Source organism: Medicago sativa, chromosome 6, assembly GCF_051527215.1.
Source record: "Medicago sativa cultivar Bolivia chromosome 6, Bolivia_mono, whole genome shotgun sequence".
Classification (NCBI taxonomy): domain Eukaryota; kingdom Viridiplantae; phylum Streptophyta; class Magnoliopsida; order Fabales; family Fabaceae; genus Medicago; species Medicago sativa.
Window position 1 is genome coordinate 8,813,407 of NC_140754.1, and position 19,187 is coordinate 8,832,593.

Genomic DNA, 19,187 nt, shown 5'->3' on the forward strand with positions numbered 1-19,187 from the left:
TATTTTAAATTCGACCTCGGGGGTGCATTAGGGTCGAGATATATCTCAAAGCTCCAATAACTCTTACAAAGATACTCACCCACCAAATATACTAGTGTATTTACCTGGCGTTGCCCGGGTTAAACATATTCAAGAAGATAAAAAAATTATATATGTGATATCCGCAAATAAAATTTATCACGAATTGGTATAAGATGAATATTTTAATAAATACACATAAATATAATAAAATATATCATATTATAAATACTCGTAAATTTATAGATGCACATACAGATAACATTAAGTGGATTTAGTAAAAATATTAACACATATAGAATAAATTAACTTTTTTTATGTTTTCAAACTCACATAAATCCATATTTGCTATTAAATTAATAAAATTATACAATTGTTCTGTTACATGAAATAATATATAACTGGATCTCTTAATTAATGATTTTTGTTTGATTAGTAATTTGTAAATACCTGGTTTGGAGTTATTGAACTTCTGGAACAACGCCGTTACATAAAATATTAGGAATTCAATACAAAAAGATAAGTAAAATATTTAATAGATATAATCAAAAGTTTGTTGAGATATTTATGCCAAATTAAATATTGGTTTTAAAAAAAAGAAAAAATAATAAAAATATTGAGAATAAATGTGGAAGTGACATGTGGTGTAAAAAACCTTACTTTATTGATATGCAATTGATTGATTGATGTGTAGTTTGTTGAGATTTTTTTTGGTAGTGAAAAAAAATATTTTGGTAGTGAAAAAAAATTTTGTTGAGATATTTCTACTATATAAAATATTAGAAATTCAATAAAAAATTTAAAAAAATACTGAGTGCGTAAGATCAAAAAAAATTTTTTTTGAAGGAGTAAGATCAAAAGTTTGTTGAGATATTTATGTTAAATAAAATATTTGTTTTTAAAAATAGAAAAAATAATAAAAATATTGAGAATGAATGTGGAAGTGACATGTGGCATAAAAAACCTTACTTTATATATATACTATTGATTGATACTATTGATTGACGTGTAGTTTGTTGAGATATTTCTACTACATAAAATATTAGAAATTCAATAAAAATTAAAAAAAAATACTGAGTGCATAAGATCAAAAGTTTGTTGAGATATTTATGTTAAATAAAATATTGGTTTTTAAAAATAGAAAAAATAATAAAAATATTGAGAATGAATGTGGATGAGACATGTGGCATAAAAAACCTTACTTTATATATATACTATTGATTTAGTGCAATCCCCCGTCCTTCTAACATGGATCGTCTTTTAGTTAGTTAGTTAGTTACTGCCTAGGTAGTGATCCTCATGTGACTCATTGACATGTACCTATCTATCAGAACCCGAGTAATGAATCCAAAGAAACTATTGGATACTTGGATCATTAGGCCTGACCTTGTCATTGGCAGCTTATGTGTTTTGTTATATGAGTATGAGAATGAAATTTCAGATAGATTCTAGTCGCAAGATGGTGTCTAAAAGAGCAAGTGTTGAACCACCATTCAATTCGTGGATTCTTAACGCATTGTGGATGGAACTCAACCATTGAAAGCATTTGTTCTAGAGTTCCAATGTGAAGAGAGAGGAGGTGGATAAACTTGTCAATGACTTTATGGCGGGAGATAAAGGAAAGATGAGGAAAAAGGCCATCGAGTTGAAGAAGAAGGCAGAGGACGACACATGACCTGGTGGTCTTCATTCATCAACTTGGACAAACTGATTAAGGAGGTCTTGCTTAAACATAATTAACAAGTTCAGATATAGAACTATAGGTATGAGGATTCAAAGTAAAATGTTGCAGAATTTGAGGGACATGACTGAAAGTATAAGTAGATTATGGAGATGGTTATAAGATTTTTAGCTATACTTTATGAATCAGGTTGAGGTTATGTAAAAATTACGTTTTAAACAAAGGTCTGCGACAGCAATATGAGTCACGTCATCATAGTTTTTGGGATCTATGCGACCACAGTTGAGACCGCATTTTACCGCGAATACAGTCTCTTATCATGGTTTCAAAGATAAAAAGATCATTGTACAATTTTTTCCATAACTTTTTTCCAACTAAAATAGTGTAGAAAGAATTAAAATCTTTCAAATCGATAATAGCAGTAACAATCTTTGGTAAAAATATTATTTACCTCTCAACCAAACACCAGATTACTAAGGACTCTTTCTCTTGAAGACCAAAGAGTTATAGCAAAAATATATATTCCTTCCAATTTGTTCAATTTCATTCATACAAACAGCTTACAAATTCACCTAATTTGCAATTTCACTTCTCACACTTGTTTACACCTTACTTTTTGTTTTTTCCTACCAATTTCTTTTATAGTCCAAACAGTACTTTAACCTCTCAAAATATTCCACAATTTAGTTCTGGGTTGGATAAGGAATGAATGACTGAAACTGATACTAATGTTGGTGGTTTAGTGGTCCATGTGATATCTCTACCTACATATAATGTGAATCCTAAGTTTTGATGTAGTTTTTTTTTAGGCTTAATAACAGTTTTGGCCCTCTATGTTTTAAGAAGTTGCGATTTTGGCCCCCTAACTTAAATAATTCGATATTGGCACCCTATGTTTTGCCCCCTTTGCACTATTGGCCCCCTAGGCCAATTTTGACCAAGTCAATGCTGACGTGGCGCCACGTGTGTAATTTTTTTATTTTTTTTTTTAGTTAGGGGGCTAAAATCGCAACTTCTGTAAATATAGGGGGCCAAAACTGCTATTAAACCTTTTTTTTATTCCAATTTTACCATTTATATAGGCACACCAAAAGTCCCACATCATTTGAGAATAGAGGCTAATAATAGTCCATAAATCACCACACTCCTCAAACTATTTTGATTTCAATTTTATCCTTATCTATCCAATCAACTATCTATCCTATAAAAAAGCCTTATATTACACCCTTGTTTTTCAAGCACTTTAATTATCATACACACTTGAAGTTTCATCAAAGATGAGTTATTTTGCTGATAAAGAAAAGCCACATGCTGTGTTGATTCCATATCCACTTCAAGGCCATATCAATCCAATGTTCAAACTAGCTAAGATTCTTCACCTTAGAGGCTTTTACATAACCTTTGTCAACACTGAATACAATCATAAACGCTTGCTCAAATCAAGAGGTCCTAATTCTCTTGATGGTTTCACTGATTTTACCTTTGAGACTATTCCAGATGGTTTAACACCAATGGAAGGTGATGGCGATGTTAGTCAAGACATACCCTCTCTTGTTCAATCTATAAGAAAGAATTTGTTTCAGCCATTCAGTGAACTTCTTGTTAAACTTCATGACTCTGCCACTGATGGTCTTGTTCCACCAGTTACTTGCTTAGTTTCTGATTGTTACATGTCATTTACCATACAAGCTGCTGAAGAACATGCACTCCCCATTGTTCTCTTTTCCACTGGCAGTGCATGTTCTTTCTTGTCTGCTCTACACATTCGTACACTGTTTCAAAAAGGTCTAATACCACTCAAAGGTAAAAATTTATTATCAATTATGAAAAGCAGATGAGAGTTATTTGACAAATGGATATTTAGACACGAGAGTAGACTGTTTTCCAGGATTGCAGAACTTTCGGCTGAAGGACCTTCTCGACTTAATAAGGACAACAAATCCTAATGATTTCATAGTAGAATTTGTCATTGAAACGGCAGATAGATTCCACAAAGCCTCGGCTATTGTTTTTAACACTTACGATGAACTTGAGAGTGATGTAATGAATGCGCTCTATTCTATGTTTCCTTCTTTATATACTATTGGACCTTTACCTTCATTATTAAATCAAACTTCACATAATCACTTGGAATCCTTAGGTTCCAATCTTTGGAAAGAAGATACCAAGTGTCTTGAATGGCTTGAGTCCAAGGAACCTGAGTCTGTTGTTTATGTGAATTTTGGCAGCATTACAGTTATGACTCCAGATCAACTGTTAGAGTTTGCTTGGGGTTTGGCCAATAGCAAGAAACCCTTTTTGTGGATCATTAGGTCTGATCTTGTCATTGGCGGTTCCGTGGTTTTGTCATCTTAGTTTAAGAATGAAATTTCAGACAGAGGACTAATCGCGAGCTGGTGTCCACAAGAGCAAGTGCTGAACCACTCTTCAATTGGAGGATTCTTGACTCATTGTGGATGGAACTCAACCGTTGAAAGCATATGCGCTGGAGTTCCAATGTTGTGTTGGCCATTTTTTGCCGATCAGCCAACAAACTGTCGGTATATCTCCAATATATGGGAGATTGGCATGGAAATTGATACTAATGTGAAGAGAGAGGAGGTAGCGAAGCTGATCAATGAATTGATGTTGGGAGATAAAGGAAAAAAGATGAGGCAAAATGCCATGGTGTTTGAAGAAGAAGGCAGAGGAGAACACCAGTCCAGGTGGTTGTTCATACATGAATTTGGACAAAGTTATTAAGGAGGTCATGCTTAAACAATACTAGATTAAAGTGATTTATTCTATGAAATGTGGTTGTGTCATCTTCTCTTGAATTTGTTTTATGGTTAAAAAATTATGCATTTAGTGTAAGCCATATAAGTGAGATTTATTATGTCATTTGTTGGTGGTGTGATTAAAAAGTATGGTTATAACTAATGTAATGTGAAATTGTATATATATTTTGTTGGATCATATAGAGAACCACCATGTCTCAAAAGTGTTTCATTATCAAATTCCTAAAGTTTCTAAAGTCATGTTACCAAGAACATTACTCACTTGCTCCTATATTTAAGACCTTCCTGACCAATGCACAAGAAAAGTTATTTAAACATTCAATTTGTGCATATACATTTTGATGGTAGTAAAAGGGATGAGCTCATGTTCATTTTCATCCCTTGCCAACGTTGTCAAGTCATGTGCATCTGACTAATGAAATTAACATCTAGGGAGTTTTTAATAATTATAATTAATTCAAAATGAGAGTTTACTTGCATACATCAATTTAGACAATGTGATTAAAGAGGTGTTGCTTAACCAATATTAGATCGAGTTGTGTTTGTTTTCTATAATGAAGTACTGTACTAATTCACTGACATTAAGAGATGAATTTTAACCCTTGGAGGTTGATTTGGTGGTAAAAACTTGCGACTTGGAAGTGTGTTCCACTCCCTCAGAGATCAACGATTCTGTGTTGGGTCAGTCCGTCCAAGGCTTTACTTTGTCTTCAATTGAACCCCTACTAGTGGACAGTGGGATTGGTCCCCGAATTAATTGGTCCTTAGACATGGATCCGAATTTACATAAAAAAAAAAAAATCAATTTTATGCTATTTTGTACTGTGCTATTTTCACTGATCTTTCTCCTCTTTAATTTGTCTCATTATTAGGCTACAATAATGATTGAGTTATAGCTGAAGCAAAAGCTATTAATTGCATTGAATTATTATAGATGGGAAGAGGTTGATTAGGAAAAAAAATTGGGTTTGTTTTTGTAAGATTATAAGGTTTATAGCAACCCTTATGAATCAGGTTCAAGAAGTTATGTGAATTTGAGGTTAAGAGATTGTTTAGAGAATTGTGTAGGCAGTTATTTTCGGTGTTTTCTTCTAAAAGATTAGAACTGTATAATTAAATAAACAGTAGCAACTTTTTTTTATAGGGAAACAATTATTATTTTGATAGAAAAGTTGTAATATATTATCAACAAAGGTTAGATTTTGTCACATTTGTAGGTTTATTTTATCCTATTAATTTGGTTGTCGTGGGTTTTCTCGCAAATTCATCTTTTAAAATTTTACGTAGCAATTTTTAACTAGTTTTGAATAATAAAAAAAAAAAATTGAAAGAGTTTGTTCTCAATTGATGTATTTCACTAATTTGAATATATCAATGTCGTTATTTTAGTCACAAAAGAAAATGGTTGGAACTAGCTGGGGATAGACTCTTACGATGTGACAAACTAAAGCTTAAATCTCTAGTTGAGAGACTTAGTTCCGGTGGAGGAAACCTATGAAAAGGTAAGTTTTCTCCAAAAATAAAGGAAAATGCTAACAAATACACTTAAGACTTTGTTTAAGAAATCAAAAGTAATAACATTTGCATAAAAAGTTGTATTTTTATTACTTCTACATTGTTTTATTCTACTTGTATTTTCAAGACAATGTTACTTTTTATGGATTTCTTAAACAATGACCCATGTTAGTATGATCCATAAATAAAATATAAATTCTATTTGAACAAATACAGAAATGCTTTCATTTGAACCTTAATTTCATTGCATAATAGAACCATTTTAACAAAGTGATTGCCTTTTGTCAAAAAAATAAAATAAAACAAAGTGCTTGCCAGCAGGGTTTATGTTTTAAACTAGCATATCAAAATTTCTAAGATTGTGACAAGATACATGTCATTTCAAATACTATTTCTAGGAAATTAAAGATAATATAGCTTGTAACTATACTTTCTCAAGTATGATCATTTGTATTGACCAATATAAAGTAAAATATAAACAACTATAAAGTATATGCAAGCTATACACAGGACCAGAGTTCCAATCTATAATAACAGAACGATCTATTCTCAAAATTCGTGTAAACTTGGCATGGAAGATAAAAGGAAATCATTAAAATTTCTTCATATAATCTGTGGAAAACTTTCCCTGCTGTCTTTAGCAGTAGATTCTGAATCAGCTTCAACCCTCCTAAAAACTAGCTTTTGCTGAGGACGTTGACCATTGGCGAGTATTGTGACTTCTGTGTCGACTAAAATTGTGTCCTCTTCCTTAAATTCTCCTCGAAGAATACCCTTTGCAAGTTCATTTTCCACATTTTGTTGAATCACTCGCTTCACCGGTCTAGCACCATAGCTTGGATCGTACCCTAAACTTCCAAGAAGTTGGATAGCAGGTTCTGTTACTCGGATTTTCATCTTGCGGTCAGCAATTCTCTTCTGCACGCGCTCCAACTGTAATAACAAACATAAAAAGTCAGTCATGAGATGTATAATAGCATGAAAAGATACTACTTTCTTTCGATTTAGTTACTATAATATACTTTGTTAAATTCTGTTTGAGTCCTTATCATACAAATACTGATTGAACTTAAATCAGATATTACATTGACTAAAAGCAAAGAACAAAGTATACTATAGGAACTCAAAAAACGAGGACTAAAATGAAATATAAATTAGAATGGATCGATTAGTGAGGAAAAAATTACCTGTAACCTCACAATGCTAATTATTTGGTGACGGTCAAGAGGCCGAAAAACAATATACTCATCAACTCTGTTCATGAACTCGGGGCGAAAGATGAATCTTGCAGCATCCATTACACGCTGCTTCATGGTTTCATATGCCAAATCTTTCGGTGCACTATTCATGAACTCAGGGCCAAAGATGGATCTTGCAGCATCTATTACACGCTGCTTCATGGTTTCATATGCCAAATCTGCCGGTGCAGTGTTATCATCCGAGTCGAGTATGTACTGTGATCCCACATTTGAGGTCATGATGATGACAGTGTTGGTAAAACTTACTGTGCGGCCGTGTGAATCGGTTACTCTGCCATCATCCAAAATTTGAAGGAATACATTGAAAACATCAGAGTGTGCCTTCTCAATCTCATCGAACAAAATAACTGCATATGGTCTTCGACGAACTGTTTCTGCTAGTTGCCCTCCCTCTTTGTATCCAACATATCCAGGAGGAGCACCGATCAATCTTGAAACTGTATGCTTTTCCATGTACTCACTCATATCAATCCGCACAAGTGCTTCTTCTGTATTGAACATGTAGGAAGCAAGGGCCTTTGCTAACTCAGTCTTTCCAACACCTGTGGGGCCCATGAACATGAAGCTAGCGATTGGACGATGAGGATCTGATAGACCTGCTCTTGAACGTTGGATCGCCTCGGCTACTGCCTTGACAGCAGGATCTTGACCTACAACACGCTTATGGAGTTCATCCTCTAAATATAACAACTTCTCTCTCTCTGATTGTTGAAGTTTAGAAATCGGGATACCGGTCCACTTGCTCACAATTTCACCGATATCATTCCCAGTAACTTCCTCTCTCAACATAGACTTACCAGAGCTCATATATTCATTTAACTCCTTCTCTGCACCCTCGAGTTGACGTTGCAAAGAATTTAGAGTGCCGAACTTTAATTCAGAAAAACGATTAAGATCATACTCCCGCTTGGCTTGTTGGATCTCAAGGTTTACCCTGTCTATCTGCATATATACATACGGAAAGGATTAGAATAAGATTTTCATGTTTCGATTAAGAGAAAGCATGGTTATTGTAGAATTAGGGTCTGAATATTATTTTCAAAAGTAACAAGAGTACAATCACTAAACTGTTCAAATAAACTACGATATACATAAGGGGTCTGATTAACGTGTTGAATACAATCTGTACTAATATATTCCCGACGCTCTCATCAAGCTGGTGATTGAATATATAGCATTTCCAGGTTGCAGGTAAGTTCGTTGAATCAGGGCCCTCAAAATCGGGAGCGCTGAGACCATGTAGAATTTGGGAAATAATTTTCTGAATATTTTCAAAGTAATGAGAGTACAATAACTAACATGTTTATATAGACTACATTATACCTAACGGACCGAATACAATCTATACAATCATATTTACATTAAAACAGTAATATATCAGTGAATTGCAAATGACAATGCATAGTTACCAAGTCAACATATACAAGGGCACTAACTTCAATGTGACAAAATTCAAAACGAGCAAGTAGCTACAAAACTGGTTATCTTTAAATGTTCATCTATTTTGAATAACAAAAGAAAGAGCACTTTCAGCAAAAGTAATAAAAATATGATGACACACCTCTTCTTTGATTGACTGAAGACGAGTCATTACAGACTTTTCATGCTCCCATTGTTCAGTCAGCTCACCCTGTTTCTTTTTCAGGAGAGAGAGCTCTGTCTCAAGATGGTTTAACCTATCTTTAGAAGCTTTGTCTGTATCATTCATGAGAGATAGTCTCTCCATCTCTAGTTTCAAAACTGACCTATTAATCTCATCAAGTGCAGTGGGCTTAGAAGTGATTTCCATTTTCAGTTTAGCAGCTGCTTCGTCAACCAGATCAATAGCTGCAATTAATAAATATCTAGAAGTTAGCCTTCAATGAGCATTATGGATGCTTAAACCAATCAGAAAATGTGCTAACCCAAAATCCAAACCTCATTCTAATTAAACTTGTGATGAATCCCAATAATATATTTGTAATTATTCAGGGCCAGTTTGTTACAACTTTTTCTTTAAAAAAATCACTTTTAGAAAAATGGGAAAACTACTTTAAATGGGAAAAAGTTGAGTAGCTTTTCTTGAAAATCATTTTCAATTATTAGACATATAAGTGAAACTAGTGTAGCTTTGCTCCTCTAGTTCTCTTTAGTTTCATTATGACAGCTGGATCTCTTTATAAAGAAAAAATGATTTCCATTACGATAAGCAAACACAAAATAACTTCTTTTCGTAAAAAACTCTAAAAAGTGATCTCTAAATTATTGAATAGCAAAATCATTTTTTATAATAAGTAACAAATGAGCGCTTACTAGAAAAAGAAAAAGAAAAACATAAATGCCTACGAAAATTCCCAATCTTTGTTTAATATATCCACCAACCAAGAGTTTTTATTTTCAACGAGTAATAATACCTTTGTCGGGCAAAAACCTCCCACTTATGTATCGATCAGAGAGAATTGCAGCATCCACAAGTGCAGTGTCAGAAACGCGAACTCCATGATGTAACTCATATCTTTCCCGCAGCCCCCTCAGGATTGAAATGGTATTTTCAACTGAAGGTTGGTCAACATAAACCTGCTGAAAACGACGTTCTAGTGCAGGATCCTTCTCAATATATGTTCGATGCTCATCTAATGTTGTTGCGCCAATACATCGCAGCTCTCCTCGACCAAGCATAGGCTTTAAGAGATTACCAGCATCCATGGCACTATTTTTTGTAGCACCTAGCATATGATAGATTATAGTTGCAATTAAATTAAACATCCATGAATTAATATGTATCATCCAAGATCTGAACATTTATTGATCTGAAGGGTTATCATATACAAATCGTGACCGTTGTCAATCTCGAGAATATGTAAACTCATGGAATCTCCATAGACTCGGTCAACTAGTAAAGATGATATAAATATACTGTTTAAAATATCTATCATATTAGGAAACAATAATTTAATACCAGGTGCATAGTAATATTCAACATTCTGATAATATTCTCTAAGTGACCAAACCATCACAATTCAAATTCTATGAGAAAATTCAGAAATCACGAGATATGGACACAACTCAGCACATAGAGAATAACAAGTTCAAAATTGTTGGACAAAACGATAAATCACCAGGTTCAAAATTACAAAAGAGTGAAGATTGGTAGGAGTAGGTATCCCTCATTAGAGCTGGATTCCGCACGGTAGAGCTAGGTTTCAGCTCATCCAAGTTGGGTTCACTCACATCATTAGCCTATTAGCTTCATTGCAAACAATGATGGGTTTGGTGGTCACCCGTTTAAGCTGAGAGTCATGGTGTGGTTAAGAGAAAGTGAAGACTGCAACTAGACCCTTCAAACAACTTTTACAATACCAATTAAATCAACTGTCTAAAAGTAGGGAACTTTGAAGCTCGTTACCTGCCCCAACAACTGTATGGATCTCATCAATGAAAAGTATAACCTGACCATCAGATTCGGTAACTTCTTTGAGAACGGCTTTCAGCCTATCCTCAAATTCTCCCCGATACATTGTTCCAGCAATAAGTGCACCCATATCGAGAGATATAAGCTGAAAAAACAAAGTATCGGGTCAATTTTACATCTACTTTGGCCAACACAACTCAAAAAGGAGAATAAAATAAGACAAATATTATATTCTTATAAAAACTTAAAAAGCCAGTTATTCAACATTATTGTATCTTTTTCTTCAATTTTCAGTGCCAATATCAAGAATATTAGAATGGCCTAATTGGATAAAGCATACCCTTTGATTCATCAAAGCTTGAGGGACGTCTCCTTGAACAATTCTCTGAGCAAGTCTGTTTGAAAGGCAGAGTTAGGTCAATGTGCTGAGCATATTAACGAAAAAATTAACAAAAGTTCATGCTATAAAAAGTATCTAACCAGCTCATGCTAAAAAAATTATTTAACCAGCACATGCTAAAAAATAATTATGAAAAAAAAAACTGGACTTTCAGTAAAAAGAAAATATTTCAATGTTATCAATCTCCATGCTAATTATTGAGCATATTTTCAAATTGTGAATCCCATCACTTGACTTGATGCGGCTATAATATTGTTCTTGTGATAGCGTCCGCAACTGCACCGTCCAGCAATTGCGGGTTAAATTCACAAGAAAAACCACAGTGCAACTTAATAGCCATTGAAGTTTTTGTTAACATGTAAAAATTCCACAGTTGCGAACATAAAAAAACTGCAACAACTCACACCTCAATTATCACAATGCCGGCAACTTTTTAATTCAAATACTAACCTAACAATAAAAATGTTAACAAAAATACAAACAAAAATAACATTTAGGAGGGAGGAAGACCTGGGAACTTACCCTTCAGAAATAGCAGTCTTTCCGACACCAGGCTCACCAATTAGCACAGGATTGTTCTTTGTTCTCCTGGAGAGAATTTGAATGCACCTGCGTATTTCATCATCTCTTCCTATAACAGGGTCAAGTTTGCCTGCTTTGGCCATTGCTGTCAAATCCTTTCCATATTTTCCCAAGGCTTCATATTTTCCCTCAGGATCTATAACAAATATAAGTTGAGGTTGAGTGCTACAAGATATTTAGAATAAAGTAGAGCTTCTAATAAAGTCAATCACATAAATTTACCTCTAAGTTTAACAAGAACTTTTTTCAAATTTAAATTTAAAAACATACAACATAAATATTGAAACTATAATTTAAAAAAGGTTCAGATATTATGAAACTAAAACAAGCGAATTGAATTAAAATGAATATTATACAATAAAATATATGTACAATAAAACACAATAGAAAACAGACAAATTTTCACTGGTAACTATAAAAAGAAGAGAAATAGTAAATAACCTTGATCGATAACTGATTGGTGTCCCCTAACACCCTCTATAGCAGCTTCTAGAGATTACTGAGATATTTGAAAATCTCTAAACAACATCTTCCCAAATGGTCGATCTTGGGCAAAACCAAGAACCAAGTGCTCAACTGATACAAATGAATCCCCATATTCTTTCTTGAATTCCCTGGCTCTCTGAATCAATGTGTCCAAGTCACTCCCCCACATTGAACCGGCTGATTCCCCTAGAACCTAACACAATTGAATAAGAATTTAAAATCAGGTCTGTGAGCATCAGATATGTGCAGTAGTTTACTGAACTATTTAACAAAATAAAGGGCAAATTTTAGAAGCATATTACTTCTAACCACATTATGTGATGATCACATGTCAGTTTCATCTCTAATGTTAAGTCACTCCAAAAACAAAACTTGATTGCTATTACTTCCCTTCCAAGCTTCTGTTGTTAAGCTTGAATTTTACTATTTCCTCCAACTTCACTTCTACCACCAAATTATACTTATTACAGTTTCTATTTAGGTCTTAACTTTTAAGAAGAAAAATCATATCTGTAAAGGAAGTTGAAAGAGAATATAAGTATAACCAATAAAATACTGCAACTAAAATGCATGTCAGCATGAAGTGTGTGTTTGGATTCACTTTTAAGAGAGTCAAAAGTGATTTTAAAGACTTAAAATTGATTTTGGTATGTTTGGGGGTTCTCAATTAGAATTGATTTTACCTCTAGAATTGATTCTAACTTGAAGCTAGGATTTGTAATTTTTGCCTTCAAAAGTGATTTTTACTCCCAACATTGATCACTTTACCTAAAACTCACTTCTAATTAAAATCAATTTCGCATTGATCAAAATTATTATCAGTGTCATGTTCGGTGTCCGTGCTTCATAGTTGACTGACAATAACAAGCTAAAGAAATAACCATAGCACCAAAGCATATTTGACTTAGTGAATCACCTTGGGTTCGCTCTGATTCCTCTGAATGTAGTTGTCGGTAGCCTCAAGAAGGTGGGTGTTATCGACCCCAACCTTGCTGAGGATCCGGCAAGCAAGTCTCTTTTGTTCTAATAAGGCTTTCATCAGGTGCTCTGGCTCCACAACTTGATGATGATTCTCCTTTGCTACTTCGTGCGATGACACAATCGCTTGCCACGCCATTTCTGTAAATTCCTGCTCTGAAACCTGCCATTGCATCAAAATCCAATATAAACCATTATACTTTGAGAACCCAACCAGACCTATGTTGCACCGACACATCTGATTGAAGACATGTCCCAGTGTCCAACACATGTCGTGTCCTACACAAACACTTGTGATTACATTGAATTATGTCATTTTCTCACAATTTTATCAATGTTGACGTGTCAGCGAGTCTGAGCTTCATAGAACCAGAAACAACTAGCATAATAAATTACCCAAATCACAAAACCAGACCTATGCTGCATGACGCTTCTAATTAAAGACGTGTCCTAGTGTCCAACACGTGTCGTGTCCGACACAAACGCTTGTGATTACATTAAAGAAAAATGTTAATGAGTTTCTCCAGGGCACTCTTTAAGAGCCTAAAATAGTAACTTTTTATGAAAACTTGTGTATTTAATGCATTGAAAATTGAACTGTTTGACTTTTTTTAAAGAATGACATCTTAATTTAGAATGCTTAAAGAGTACCCGGAGGCACTCGTTAACAAGACCCTACATTAAATTATATAATTTTCTCAAAATTTTATCGGTGTCAGCGTGTTAGTGTCTGTGTCCGGTGTCTGTGTCCGTGCTTCATAGAGCTAGACACAATTAACATAATAAATTACCCAAATCACAAACAAATCTAATTTTTCATAATTACAAACGAGCTTGAATTTCTTACATGATGGTCTGATCTATACAAGTGACAAGCAAATTTGTAAAGCCCGCCAGTTATGATTTCATCACAAATCTTGCATTTGATTGCATTTTCACCATCGATTGAAATTCCATACTCCCACAAATTTTCAGCATCTTCATTGGAAATTTCAACGCTAGCATTTTCAGAGATTGAACGGTTAGAGATAGCACTAGCAGCAGAAAATGGTTTTGAACCCATTTTTAGGGTTAAGGTTTGAAACAGAAAGAGAAGAAGAATCAAGAAACCGAATGAAATGAAGCTGAACGAGTTTGAGAGTAAGATTGTAGAAGAAGAAGAAGAACGAATGAAGTGGGAAACTTGCGCGGGAAAAGTAGCGCGTTACTTTCACTTTCTTTAACCGTTTTTATTTATTTAGAGTTGGCAAGTCCGACTCTTGACTTGACTACGGGTGGACATGGTTCGATTTAGAAAGAAAAACCAAATTGAACCATATAATAACGAAATTGAACTGTTTGTGTTTTTAATCGAAACAAATTGTTAGCATAACTAGTTTTTTAAAAATTAAAATTCACTATCTTAACCAAATTAATTTTTTTTAACCGAATTGTTATTATTAGTACCGTTAAAAATATAAAAAAAAAAAAAAAAAAAAAACCAAACAAGATAGAATGTCTGAACTTTTTAAAAACCAAAATTGACATGAACGGAAGGGCGCTGATAAATTATGAGTTGAATCAATATGTTTCAGTTTAGTTTCAGAATTGTTAGTGAGGGTTTGATTCGATTTTTTTTTTTTTTTGCTCACCCCTGTTCTTGACAATCAAATTCGCATTCTTCTGAACATTTGTTTTTTGTATAGGTAATTAACCACATGAGTTCAATAACTGCCAATTTAAGGTGAATGTAGTGGTAATCAAAGGGTGTGGTTATGGTGCATAAGGAGATCCTTATGCACCGTGCATAATTGTTTTCTACACTCAACATAATTGTTTTCTACACCCCAAGTGAAAAGAATTATTTGGGGTCAAGCCCACTATAAAATCTATTTATTTGTGGGCTTAATAAAACCCCATATTATAATTTTTTAAAACCGCTTTCTACACCCAACTTATTAGGATCACTTTTAAAAAACCGCTTATTCAAAATTATTTATGCAAAACAGCTTATTTGTTCAAAAGAGCATATTCATAACAGCTTATTTATACAAAACAGCTTATTCCGATTTCATTTTAAAAAACAACTTATCCAAAACAACTTATTTATGCAAAACAACATATTTTGCAAAACAACTTATTCAAAACAGCTTATTTATGCAAAATAGCTTATTCGAAACAACTTATTTATACAAAATAGCTTATTTGTGCAAAACAGCTTATTCAAAACAACTTATTTATACAAAACAGCTTATTTGTGCAAAACAGCTTATTCAAAACAGCTTATTTATACAAAACAGCTTATTCCGATTTCATTTTAAAAAACAACTTATTCAAAACAACATATTTATGCAACACAACTTATTCAAAACAGTTTATTTATGCAAAACAACTTATTCGAAACAACTTATTTATACAAAATAGCTTATTTGTGCAAAACAGCTTATTCAAAACAACTTATTTATACAAAACAGCTTATTTGTGCAAAACAGCTTATTCAAAACAGCTTATTTATACAAAACAGCTTATTCCGATTTCATTTTAAAAAACAACTTATTCAAATCAACTTATTTATGCAAAACAACATATTTATGCAAAACAACTTATTCAAAACAGTTTATTTATGCAAAACAACTTATTCGAAACAACTTATTTATACAAAATAGCTTATTTCTGCAAAACAGCTTATTCGAAACAACTTATTTATACAAAATAGCTTATTTGTGCAAAACAGCTTATTCAAAACAACTTATTTATACAAAACAGCTTATTTGTGCAAAACAGCTATTTTGCACAAAATAAGCTGTTTTGAATAAGCTTTTTATAAGTTAGAGAGAGAAATGAGTATGGATTATGAGTTTCTTTACTGGAACGTTGTTTAACACTGAAATTTTTACTGAAACCATAATTATGGTTTAATGGTTTTGATAATCATGTATGTGAAACCAAGATAATTGTGTAATGGTTTTTAATGAAATTATTATTGTTAGATGGTTTTGAATAATGATTAGGCTAAAGTGCAACTTTGGTCCCTTATCTTTCAAAAAGTTGCGATTTTGGCCCCCTAACTTTGAAAACTACAATTTTGGTCCCCTAACTTTGAAAACTGTTGAGAAGGCGACACGTGTCCAAAAAAAGGGGTCATTTTGAAAAGATAAGGGGTCATAATCGCAACATTTTGAAAAGATAAGGGGTCAAAAGACATATTTCCCTTATGTTAGGGGGTTAAAAGAGCATATTTCCCTAAACATGGGGGGCCAAAATTGTAGTTTTCAAAGTTAGGGGGCCAAAATCGCAACTTTTTGAAAGATAGGGGGCCAAAGTTGCACTTTAGCCTAATGATTAAGATGTTATACACTGAAATTATTACTGAAACCATAATTATGGTTTAATGGTTTTGATAGTCTTCTATGAGAAACCAAAATAATTGTCTAATGGTTTTGCTATGGCTATGGTTTCTGTGAGTTGGTTTCAAAACCATTTTGCTGTGGAAATGGTTTCTGTGAGTTGTACTCCAAAACCATTTTGCAGTGAAAATGGTTTCCGTGGTCTCCAAAACCATTTTGCTGTCGAAATGGTTTCTGTGAGTTGTACTCCAAAACCATTAGATGTACTTAATGGTTTTGAATTTTCTTTTTCATCAATTCACAGCAAGAAACCTTCGCCGGAGAAGACAGAGGAGACGAATCCATCGCAAACACAAAGTCCATTTTCAAAAATCACTCTCCCTAATCATATTCTCCTCATTAAGACCAACCTTTTTCCTCAAATAAACATGTTGAGATTTAAGTCTCTTATACGCTTCATTCAAACGATTCCTCTTCAATTTCTCATCCTTAACCTCACACTTCAACAATTCAACTTCTTCAACCAATTTCCTACACAAACCCTCATTCTCATCACATTTCAATTCCAAAACCTCAACATCCTTCACCTTCAACCTTAATCTCTCTTCCAAATCAACGATTTTCCCTAACAATTGCGCGTTTTTTGCTTCTCTTCGCACGATTTCAGTAAAGAATCTTTTGAACGAATTAGATCAAGGAGATTCTTCTGAAGCGCCATGCCTTCGTCGAGTTCGTGTTCGAGTTCGATGATACGACAGCGTTTTGCGTCGGAGTTTTTGGAAGTGGATTGAAAATTAGGGTAGAGTTGGGAGCAGAAAACGCATTCGATTTGGGAGATTTTGTCTTTGGCTTCTTGAATTGATGCGACGAGTATTGTGCTGAGACCGGAGACGACTTTTTCGTCGGTGACTGGAGATGAGTTTTTCGCCGTCGTTGATGGAGGTGGTTGTGGTGGTGGTGATTTTGGTGAGCGCGTGTGAGGTACTCGCTCTGTTATTGTGTTGGCTTCTGTTTGAGCTGAAGCACCAGATTATAACACTTGTCCTTGATCTAATGGTTCTGATTTGCTTATGCACCATGCATAAGGAAATCCTTATGCATAATAACTTTTGCCGTAATCAAATATGATTGAATATATTCTCATCATTTAATTATTAAAAGCCATGTCATATCTTGTCAAAAAAAAAAAAAAAGCCATGTCATATTTTCAAGTTTTCAAAAAAAAAAAAAAGAAACAGGCATGTCATATATATTTTTGTCGTATCATGTCATATTTTTGTGTTAATGTACTTAGAAATAAATCAAAGTTTAAATGAATTTTTGTCATAAATTGCTACCCAACTAAATTTTAGATATCTAAGAATTATTTTAATTCCTTTTTCCATACATATGTATATAATGTGTCCGATATTTTTGTAATTTACACTTTTATATTGCTTTGTCTCTAGTGTTGAAGAGATTATTTAGAGAATACGGTAGACTACTATTTTCATTGTGTTTTGTTCTCAAATATAATATCTAATTTAAATAAAAAATTAACAACATTTTTAGGGAAACAATTATCATGCTGATAGAAAAGTGTTATATACTATCGACATGGGAGGGTTAAATTACTACAACATGGTGAATTAAAGTTTTAATCTCAACTCAGAGAGGTAGTTCCAGTGGAGGAAACCATATAATATAAGTTTTTGTCAAAAAATAAAGTAAAATATAAGTTTTATTTTGTTTTATAGGTAAGATTTAAGTCTTCTTATGTTTCGTCAACTTAAGTAGATCTAATTAACTAGAACCAAAATAATTGTGATTTAGTATGATTTCTAAACACTAACATAATAAAGGCAAAAAAAAAAAAAAACAAAGAATCCATCTTATGCAAATTCATACAAATGAGCAAAGTGAATACAATCACACTCATTTTATTTTTAACTCTAGTCTCCCTAAAAAAAAAAACTATAGTCAAACAAAGGCGGAATGATTGAGCAAACTCCAAACTTCAACGGTGATGAGTATGGTTCATATTCGTTGGTAATTGGATATACGTTCGTGTAGCATAGTAGAATGAGTGGAGTTGAAAGTGCAACAACAACAAGCGTAATTAGTCAAAGCCTACCACACTACAATTCAGGCAGTCAAGTTGTAAATTGGATTTGTATTATTTAATCAAAGTTTTGTCCTTTGAAACCCTAATTTCATTGCATGATAAAAAGTTTTGAAGGACAAAACTTTAAGGTACAAATTAAACTATAAGGTACACCCCTCAGCAGTACGGTTCAAGAATAAACTTCTAAACTAGACAGGGTTATAGTGTTAGTGAAGGAACGAGGTATTGAGCAAGGTAAAGTTCAGTTGTATTTTGACAATCAAAGTGCTATTTATTTGGCAAATAACCAAGTGTGTATTGTTAGGATTAAACATATTGATGTGAAGTTTCACAAGATCATAGAAATGCTTGCATTTGAACAAATATTACATGAAAAGTGAGTACTTATAAGAATGTTTGCTTGAACTTGCTACACATTCAGTTACCATCAAAGGAAATTGATATTCGCAAAGGTAGATATTGGTGAGCATGACTCACATTAGCTGATAAATGACAGACACTCTAGCATAGCATAGCGAGTAGAGTTAAAAGCAGAACGTAAATAATGGAGCGGAACTAGGTCCCTCTTTGTCAGTGGCGTAGGCACATGTACGATTCAGGGGTAAACTTGACCATAGTATTTAACCAAAACTTTGTACTCTGTAACCTTAGTTTCATTGCATAATAGAAC

The 19,187-nt window shown here is 33.4% G+C and overlaps 1 protein-coding gene and 2 pseudogenes across 2 annotated transcripts; 1 reads left to right on the forward strand and 2 right to left on the reverse strand.

Moving 5' to 3' along the window:
- The first annotated feature begins 2,920 nt into the window (after positions 1–2,920).
- LOC146912574 (7-deoxyloganetin glucosyltransferase-like) lies at positions 2,921–4,679 on the forward strand (annotated as a pseudogene). The gene is made up of 2 exons (XR_015016757.1): positions 2,921–3,502; positions 3,534–4,679. The product of XR_015016757.1 is annotated as a 7-deoxyloganetin glucosyltransferase-like (transcript).
- Positions 4,680–6,421: 1,742 nt separating this feature from the next.
- On the reverse strand, positions 6,422–14,359 carry LOC146912575 (chaperone protein ClpB3, chloroplastic-like). Its single transcript, XM_085722140.1, has 10 exons — positions 13,935–14,359; positions 13,026–13,250; positions 12,065–12,302; positions 11,564–11,759; positions 10,982–11,036; positions 10,636–10,786; positions 9,644–9,955; positions 8,812–9,077; positions 7,179–8,192; positions 6,422–6,924 (listed from the first exon to the last, which is right to left on the reverse strand). Exons 4-10 carry the CDS (start codon positions 11,704–11,706, stop codon positions 6,595–6,597), a joined length of 2,271 nt encoding a protein of 756 aa, XP_085578266.1. The 5' UTR covers positions 11,707–11,759; positions 12,065–12,302; positions 13,026–13,250; positions 13,935–14,359; the 3' UTR covers positions 6,422–6,594.
- A 2,404-nt stretch (positions 14,360–16,763) lies between these two features.
- Positions 16,764–17,557, reverse strand: LOC146912576 (uncharacterized; annotated as a pseudogene).
- Between the last annotated feature and the right edge of the window lie 1,630 nt (positions 17,558–19,187).